Genomic DNA, 9,842 nt, shown 5'->3' with positions numbered 1-9,842 from the left:
ACAAAGGTAATAATAATTTTAGAACGTAATATTGATTTCGGCCGTGGAGCTGGGCCAAGTCAAACTGAACGATGATTTTTTAGGGCCAGATTTACTTAACCTAATTCTCTACTTCGAAATTGAATTATCTCAAACACCAATATCATAGCGTTAATTACTCGCAACTAGAGGTTTACAGCCAGTTATTTAATATCACGTGAAAAACCACTATCCAATTTTACAAATTTATCAGTCTTACACCCCTGATTTGATCAAATTTCACTATGATTTATCGAGGTAAATCATTGTTTTATTTATACTTTCTAACAAATTTCGTTATGATATTTTTTTTGTAGGGGCGAGTAGTACAGTTTATTTCGTCCTTGAAAAAATATTCATAAAGATAATGCACATTAGCACATATTAACACAATTTCCCTATTGTTTTCATAATAAAACACATAATCACCCACTCACAGAGCAATAGATTACCAATTTTCGCGTATTTAATACATATGGAACGCATTAATCCGCCAGCCGTTGAAAGCAAATTAATTTCCTAGAGCGCAGGTGTGTGACAAAATTAATGGTTACTTATGTAGATAAGCGCATGAATGATTCCTAAAAGTCGCTTTTATCAATATCCGCTTACACTCACACAACGTGCACATCTTACTTACCGAAAAGGCCAAAGGATATCAGTGTCAATAGGACTAGTTTCAAAGTTAGCATTGTGCTTTTAAGAAAAATTTGAACAGCCCAACTTACTGTTGACGCAAACCTCCTCGGTTGATGCTCCAGCCATGATAAGTGGTAGTGGTGGGAAAATGAGAGCTATCATAGTTATATAAGCCAGAGTATCACCCATTACTTTTGGTTACTATTTGGACCTACCCAGGAGTATATAGAGAAACTTTTTATTGTGTGGGATGCCTACATACGAGTGTAAATTCGGCAGTGTTGACTGAGGCTGTACAGGCACTAGTGGAGGTGAGAACACTAGTGGTTGAGGTGGAATGGAAACTATGCTGTATTGTTCTCCCGAGGGAATGGATGGACTGTAAGGGGAGGACATTTCTAGGTACTATCGTGGAGGTTGCGAAATCGCAGGATTTGGTTGAGGCATCCTGTCATTAGCATATGGGGTGGCGTAGAGGTATGGATGTGAAAGAGGAGGGGGTGAGATTGAACGGTCAGCCGGAAGATTGACTTGTGGAATAAATCGATAAGGAGGGGCTGGTAGTTGCTTCTCCTGGGACATAGTTAATAACCTAAGTAGAAGTAGGGCTGAAAGAGAAAATTGGATTGTAAGATCATCAAATTCAATATTTTGCGTGCAAAAGAGTATATATATACTGAAGAGAATAGGGCGGGAAAGAGATTTTTCGAAAAAAATCTTGATCCGAGTGCCCTTTTTTTATGTATTCTAACATGAGACAGACACAATAGTATAAGATGTAAAGCCACCTGCCTTGGCGGCTTTACAGGAGTAATAAGAAATACGTGGAAAATGAATTGAATATTATTAGGACTGAAATATGATTGGTGATATTTTGACGTTCCACGGTGATGGTGCCATCAAGGATATGCATTGAAAACCCAATGCGACAGATGAACTGCTCCAGGATACTCATATTATAAATAAACCAACTATGATATTGCGAGTGCCAGATTATGAAATGATATATTTATTTTTACGGAGATGATACAAATATTCTTCCAGTACCCAGAATCGAATAACTATAGTGATTAAAATATGGCTTTCGGTTTCCCGGGAAAACATATATATATTCCGAATACTATAAAATCGCAAGTATAAGCCATGAGAATGTAGAGGTTGTTTCCCTAAGGGATCAAATCATGCAGCCGAGAGAGGGAAAAGAATTCAGTGAATCAAAAACATTGAAAAACAAATTGAGCCTCTTCTTTTGAAATCGAGGCAAATGATCGACCTAAGTTTAATACTGTTTTCGTTCGTCGGTTTTGCTTATATGGCTTGAAATGGTATGGCCATTATTTATTATGAACATGAAGGTGTAAACTTGGACCCAATAGTTTTTCAGAATCCAAGTTAAGGTATAATGGCCAGCAGTCCACTCTATTTATTGACGTACATACAAATGGGGCCAGAGGATTCTTTGATAAAAAATGGAGCAACATTCACTAGCCATTGTCCATAATTAATTTAGTTGATTTGGAGTCAGTTTATTTCTTTGATTAATACTAGCGTATGCGACGGCTTAAGCGAAATCGACAAGGCATCCCATTACAGAGTGGCCTGTGACAACACGACTTTCATATCAACTCTCTGCAGAGAAATGGCTATCTTTTCTTCGAATCAATTAAGAACCTAAAACTGTCCAAGAGCTTGCATTTCCAACTTGGTTTCAAACCAAATTTTGCCTGGAAGGCCAACAGCATTTTGTTTTTCCTTCCTCACTTTTAGTCAATCTCGAGTCCTTTTTTAATTAATATAGAGTCAGTTCTTTGCCATTTTAAGTAAAGGATTTCGATTGTATTCAAGATTCAAAAGACGAAAGGGATTTCCCTTCATCCAACTTGGAGGTAGCATTGATTTAAAAGAAGACGATAGAGGAGGAATAATTGTACAACTATCCATTATTTTTAAGCTCCAACTGCTATGTATTTCAAATTCTAAATATAATAAGCTTGGCTGCATGTAAGAATGAGTAGCTTCTAGCCAATTTGATTAACGGTTTATAGCGCATTTAATAGCCTCGACTGTCTAGTTATTGCAATTGCCAAACTCTCCACAGTCGATGCAAACACTGTATATCTTCAAAGGTGTGTTGTAGCATGAGGAGTGATCCGCTACCTCTCCGACTCTTTGTCTGCAATCGCCGTCACTATACGCTGCCACCGTTTGCCCAGTAAAGGACACATCGATGGACCAAGTGCTCCCGCTAGAGATTGGATGGCAGCCACAGGCCGAGATGGTTTGCACCACACTTCCCAGAATGGTGTTGCAACCTGGTCCATTCCATAGTCTGATGGTGGTTGCCTCTACCAAGAGGCCACCAAGCAATGATAGCAATAATAACAAGGTGTTCATTCGATATCCACTGAAGGGTGGTTACAAAATAAAATAGAATAATCTATCGGCATTGAATAACCAAAATTGATATACCAGTATAAAATGAGATGGAAAGTGTAGTGCCCTTAGATTTGAGCAAAGAGGGAAGCTAAGCTGCCTGGCAATCGTACACTAGCATAATACGGTTGTTTTCGACCTATTTATAAGCTTCCTGAGAGTGAAATCGAGCTTGCGACTCAGCGTTGAAAGCAGCAATTAAAGTGTTAGTTAGATCTAGCCCATAACATATTAATAAACACCTATTGATGCTTCATGCAGAGAGAGCTCGATTAAGCTAGGGGTTCAACAAGAAAATATCGCTTTCATTGGACACTGAGCTATTGAACTAAACCATAAAAGCAAAAAATTAAAGCGATGAGGACTTTTAGGAGCTCTACTTTGGTTAGTGGCCTGGGGTCATTTCACGTTTCATCTGGACAAATGCAAGTCAAGAGATCCGGCAGCACTTGATTTGATCATACAATAGCTTTCCCATCATTACCAAATACTGTAGGTTTGCCTTGGCCTTATATAATGACCGACTTTTATAGAAATTAATCTAATCCGAGCCACAAACAGTGGAGAGAGAGATTAGCCGATCAATACAGGACAGGAAATCGAGAAATAAACGTGCAGAATGGAAAATACTAGTGAGAGAATGGAAAAGGGAAACAGTATTCAAATCACAACCAGAGAGAGGTATTTGCGATGTAGAGTGAAGAGTAAATGAGAGAGAGTGCAGTTCACCTCTCAATTTACTTTACATGCTTGTAGTCAATGATCTTTTTTAAGAGATACTTGAGAAACACTCAATGGAGAGACGACGACGGAGGTACGAGCCAGCTCCTATGCACCGGTGAATAAATCGCCTCCTATTTCATAAGAAAAGGAGATCATATATATTTGGCCAATAAATGGCTCTCATTAACGCGTAGATAGATGTAATTGAGCCTATTTTTGAAAGAGTATAACGGAAGCGCTTCTCTCCCGCTATGTTTATTACAAAAACTACGCTATCCATCCTGATGTACAGTTATACACGCCTTTCCCGCGCAAACTTGCCAAACTCTGTAAAGGGCTGAATTCGCACAGAGGAAGCATCCCGTCAATGACTTTGTAAACTCATCACCGGCCGTAGATTCTGGGCGGAATGAGCACCAAAACATGGGCTCAATTCAATGAGGAAGAATCTGATATCGCTGTAGGAGATTGTAACCGAGTATCCGACAATGGACCATATATTGTTACAAGCAAATAATTTCTCTGTTTACTATTGCATTTCCCGGTTAAAAAGCCAAAGTTTCTTTAGCTAGAATCCATTTTAATCCAAATAAAATGCACTATTCTATTTGCTACATCATTTAGGTCACTAAAAGTTTTTTGTTTATTTGTCCACAAAAAGTTATTGAAAAGAAGTTTTTATTGACTCTTATTATCCATTGTCCTCATTACTGGCGAGACTTTACCTAAACAATGCAATCAAGAAACCGGAGGTTAATATTCCACATTCCGCATGCTTATACAAAAGAAAACAAAACAAAAGGAAACCCTCAGTTATAAGAGGCAACATGTTTATCCTCATGCTGAAATCAGCACAGGTCTGTAATGCTTTTATCATCTCAAGGCTCAAAAAGGGAAAAAAGAAAGGAAATAGCGGCCTACCTTATAACGAATGCGCGTTGTTGGTGAATTAGCGAAACGAAAACGAAAACAATGAAAAAAAAAAAAGAAAGAAAAATGGAAAAAAAAAAATAAATGTAGCAGGCTCTCTTACAAGGATATCAGCACTAAAAGTTCCACCCATGTCTTTTAAACCCGCTGAGATCTTCCCTTGCTCCGTTCACCATCGCACATTCTAAAAGAGTGCGAAGACGGTTAGTCCTAAGTGACCAACGCCAAGGTGTAAGGAAAGAGGAGGGGGAGCGCGTTCCTCGACGTGCTTTTATAGTGAGCCACCGGTTGTGTAAACAAAGCATCTAAGCCACAGACAAGCATTGGACCATTATGGGAGGGCCGAATGGAAATGGGATAGGGGATTTCGGGTTCTCTGCTTCAATTAGAGCAGAGAACCCGAGATATACGGTCGCACCTTCACAAATTAAATAGGCCTTTATTACGCTCCGAAAGCAATAGCCAAAGCAGGTCGTGGGTCGTTGCTCATCGTACTCTTCTGCCAATTCAAAGTATCACAGAGCGTAGAGAATATAATATGGACATTAGAATAGTATATAGTAATATAGAGTTAGAAAATCTATCGAATATCAACAGAAATGGAGCATAAACATAGCAAGCAATAGGGAAAAACAAAACAATTTAGCCGCAATCAAGGCAGATGGAATGGTATACAAATAACATTAACAAGCCTACCAAGGCTATGAATCGAACTCCAGCCTACAACGCCGGAGCAGCCACCAGCTTCCTCCCATTATCCAATTCCTGGGCAGCAGTCCGTCGAGGGTGCAGTTGGTGGGGCGGAGGGGGAGGAGGAGGACCAACTTCGGGCAAATCATTCAGGAATGACAGCGGAGAGCTAACGAGGGGCGACTTGGAACCCGGCCTGGATGACGACGAGGCCACTGCCACCGGACCCTCAATCACGGCACTGCCGTTTATCTGCTCCTCACTCTGTTTCTCTTCTGCGGGGCCACGCTGCTTCCCAGCGGGCTCCGCGGATTCGGTCAGGGGGAACATCGCGTTGAAGTCGTGAGGGTCGGTCCAGCTCGCAACATAAGAGAACTCGGCGAACTCATCCTGCTCCACCGACTCTAGCGTCATGTTGACGGGAGTGAGTTGAACGGGTTCGTTTGTGAACAACTCGTCGAAGTTGGACGTGTCGTATCGTGAAGATATTCGGGGTATAAAGGGCGGCGAGACCCGCTTATGGAATAGGTCATCCCAGTTTACGAAGCGGAAATAGGGGTGAATTTTAATCTCGGCGGCATCGGTGGGGCCCGAGCCAAGGCGGTCGGCGGGATTCTTTTGGAGGAGCTAAAAGGCAACCAAAAATCAGTCTCGGCTTAAGCCCAATCGGGGAGGGGAGGATAGAGTATGCTAAATGAAAATAAGAATACCATTTGACAGAGGTGCACGGCGTTTCCGGGCATGGAAATGGGGAAGAGCGGGTCATCTTCAATGATAGCATTATATACTTCATCTTCATCATCGCCTTGAAACGGAGACTGTAATGGGAAAAAAGGGAGGGGGGGGGGGAGAAAACAAGGATGAAAATTGCTGTTTTTCAGAGTGTTCTTCAAGGCATCCGTTCTCGTACCTGACCCAGCATCATCTGGTATAACAAGACCCCAAAGGCCCACCAGTCTATCGCGCGGGTGTAGCCCTGCTCCAACAAAATCTCAGGTGCTACACAAAAAGCAGACCCTCATTAGCGATGATAGGCATTCATGTAATATCCATGTTGCAAGAGCCTACTAACCCAGGAAATCTGGCGTTCCGCAGAAGGTGTTGGTAGTATCCTGGAAATACATATTTTCTTTGCAGAGCCCAAAATCGGCAAGTTTAATATGACCGTCAGCGCCTAGCAGGATATTATCCAACTTCAAGTCGCGATAGAGGATTCCATTAGCATGGAGAAATTCGAGCGCGAGAAGCACCTCGGCGCCGTAGAATCGGGCTCGCCTCTCGCCGAAGAGTTCCCGTTGAATGTGACCCATGAGGTCGCCGCCCGCCACATATTCCAAGGCGAAACACAGCTGCGTCTCAGTTTGGAAGCAGTAGTAAAGATGGCTAAGAAACGGATGGCGTGCGTTGTTTGCGAGAAGGAGAATGCGCTTTTCTGACCATAAACTAACAGCATCGTCAACAATGGAGTGCATTCTGAAACAAAAAAAAAGTGCAGTGGATCGCTCATTATGCTTACCCTTCGATCTCTCTCTCTCGAAGAATAGCGTGCTTTCTTAATATTTTTATCGCAATTAATTGATTCGACACTTTGTGCTCAGCCAGCATCACCTAATAAGATCAGAGCATAGGGGATTATCGGAGTGTTCTCAGTAGTGAGAGAGGACGCCGGCAGCGGTACACACCTTGCCATAGCTTCCCTTCCCCAGTACTTTTATGAAATGGAAATCGTCTAATGACATTGTCGGTTTCTGCTCCTCTATTCCCCCATCTTGCTTTTTCAGCGCCAAATCAATCATATCCTGTAAACGCTCCATCGACATGGCACCTGATCTGGAAGTCTGCCCAGAAGCAAGTTCGGAATAGCTACTACTCGACTCGTGCACTATTTCCGTTTCTAGATGCATGTTAGGCTGCCCTTCTTTTGTGTTTTTCATCTCTTCGTCCTCCATGGATGTTATAGGTGTCTCTCCTTCAATAGGCACTTCTTCAACCTGCCTTTCCTCCGGGGAATGTGTTGACGAGCCCGCGCTTTTAGATTCGTACAGAGAAGGGGGCGTCAACGCGGTGAATGCATCGGCTGAAGATGGCGAGTTTTTCGGCTCGAGCTTTCGAACGTCGGTGGAACGGCGCATCTCGGCTAACCGGATCTCTTCCAGCATAAGCTTGAGCTTGTCGAGAGGCATCCCGCAGTAGTCCGGGATCAGATGGGAACATTTCGTATGGCAAAGAACGTTGCATTCTAATTTTCCATATCACATCGTATGTAGCATTAGCAATGAATAAGCTTGAGCGCGCTATCCAGTATTCTTTTACCTCTACACTTGCAGGAACTTTTTGTCCCAAACGGTAGCAAGTAGCCACAGTGGCAGCACCAGTTGGCGGACATGTTGGTGATCGGCTCCATCCGATGAGGGATCCGATACATCGCGTCCAATTGACTCTATGCATCGTAAATAAAGGGGAGGGGGAGATTATTTTTCGAAACGACAAGACGATGGCAAAAACAAAACAGCATACCACTTCAGCGGAGGAATTCGAAATGCATTTGGCGAGGACCTGGGCATAACATCTTTTATGACATGTATACCGACAGTCTGCATGAGAATTCAATAAAAGTGCCACGAGAGCTTCCTAAATTAAGCCGTTCTTGGGGAGCGGGAATTGAATCAAACTACCTTCACACTGGAATCCCGATTGCACCAAAAACTCGGAGCACGACGCGCACCGCATGATATTGTAGAACTGCTTTTCGAGGAACTTGTGGCCGCGCATCTCGTGGATCTCCTCTTTGCGCCGCTTGAGGGCGCCAACTCGGTTCAACCTATCGCCCCCTCGTTTCCCCGCATTTTCCTTTACAAAATTTAAGTGTAAACTGAGCTGTCCGTAGGGTTCGATGTCAAATGTGGCCTCAAAGCCTTCCGGCCCTTGCGCCTCTGGGTTTGAAGGGGGCGTCCAAATGTCGCAGCCGGGGGGACCACTGAGTGCTGACTCGGGGTGAGAGGAGGGGCTGTCGCCACCCGATCCAAACCCATACTCCGTGGGCTCGGTCATAGTGGTTGGGCTCAAACACGGCACCTGTCCTGCAGGGACCCAGCCCTCTGTCATGTGCTCCACCCTCTGTTTCCGCACCTCCTCCGCTATGTCCTGGATGTTTGCCCAGAGGATTCCCACGGGGATCGTTTTGTCACCCTCCCGGTCGTACATGGTGATCTCCATTTCGCTTGCGTGGTCCACCTCGATTTCAAGGGCATCCGGCCAGCAGTCACTCCGACTGGGTCGCGTACGGGCCTGTTCCGTGCCATCCACCTTGATGACGCAGATGGTTTCCGGGCTCCTGGCGCGGTGCGAGGAGATGTGCGCCACCTTGGAGGCGGTGAGATTGCGGAGGTGGAGCTTACCGCTCACGGGACGACGGGTTCCTGGAGGAAATTTCGGCAACAGCTCCTCTTCTGTGTTAAGACATGGGATCAGCGCAACCCTAAAGACCTCACAAGGAAGCCCAGCGACTACAAACCTTCGTTCCCTTGCCTAAAGTATAGGCCCTTGTATTTGTTCAATGCCTTTCGCAACAACGAGATCTTGTCCACGCTCTCCTGGAACTTGGCAGTGGCCTCGGAGCGAGTCCGACGATCGCCCATGGCGGGCTCCATTTGATACACTCGAATGAGCCTCTCGGACCCCTGGCGTAACTTGTTTTCTACGTCGAGCTTGTACTCGAGGAGTTGCTGCTTGTGCGCGATTTTTCGAAGAGAGATGGGGGTGTCGGCCTTTATCAAATCTATAGAGTTTGGGGACGTTAGCAAGGGTGGAAGGAGAGTCGATATAGCCCAAAGCATCCGGACTGTACCTAGGTTCGAGAGGGCGGGTTTCTTGACCTGGGTTTCCAGAATGGACGGCTCATAGTTCCAAGACTCCAGCAGCTTCTCAAACCATTCAGACAAGTCCGGGAATGATTCCGTGACGTTGCCATCGCTGAATGAGCGCAGACGACCCAGCGAGATTCGAGAGGAGGTCGAGGATATTAGGGTGCTCTGTCTTCTCTCGAGCCGCTGTAGCTCACTCTGAAGGAAGTCGATGCGAGCTTGGATCTCAGCAATTCGGTCATCACATTGACTTAGCATCTTCTTATCCTGGTCATCAAAAAGAAAGCGCCTCGCATTAATGTACGCATGCGCACTCGCGAGGAGAACAAGCAACCAACCTGTAGCATCAAACGCATGGCCCTTGCGCCATTCATTAGCTTCCGCTCCACCACGATGCGACGCTTGATGTCTTGGATACTAGCATTGGGATCCTACAAGGATGGGCCAGATTAGACAGAAATGGGAGGAGGCGGTGGAGAGCGAGAGGGATGACTACCAGAACCATCGTCGATCGTCCGAAAGAGAATCGGGCTGAATGGATTAGCA

At 44.6% G+C, this 9,842-nt stretch overlaps 1 protein-coding gene across 1 annotated transcript; it reads right to left on the bottom strand.

Moving 5' to 3' along the window:
* Positions 1 to 5,463: 5,463 nt before the first annotated feature.
* VTP21DRAFT_6983 (uncharacterized protein) lies at positions 5,464 to 9,801 on the bottom strand (the record flags this gene model as incomplete). Its single annotated transcript, XM_069397673.1, has 13 exons — positions 5,464 to 6,060; positions 6,144 to 6,251; positions 6,344 to 6,432; positions 6,506 to 6,876; positions 6,950 to 7,041; positions 7,116 to 7,672; positions 7,747 to 7,873; positions 7,951 to 8,027; positions 8,109 to 8,882; positions 8,948 to 9,211; positions 9,281 to 9,563; positions 9,635 to 9,727; positions 9,793 to 9,801. The coding sequence occupies 13 exons, from the start codon at positions 9,799 to 9,801 to the stop codon at positions 5,464 to 5,466; spliced, it is 3,441 nt and encodes a 1,146-aa protein (XP_069255210.1).
* Between the last annotated feature and the right edge of the window lie 41 nt (positions 9,802 to 9,842).

The sequence above is a fragment of the Calcarisporiella thermophila genome (genome assembly GCF_041956535.1).
Source record: "Calcarisporiella thermophila strain CBS 279.70 unplaced genomic scaffold VTP21scaffold_3, whole genome shotgun sequence".
NCBI classification, from domain to species: domain Eukaryota; kingdom Fungi; phylum Calcarisporiellomycota; class Calcarisporiellomycetes; order Calcarisporiellales; family Calcarisporiellaceae; genus Calcarisporiella; species Calcarisporiella thermophila.
This window is presented reverse-complemented; position numbering and strand designations above follow the sequence as displayed.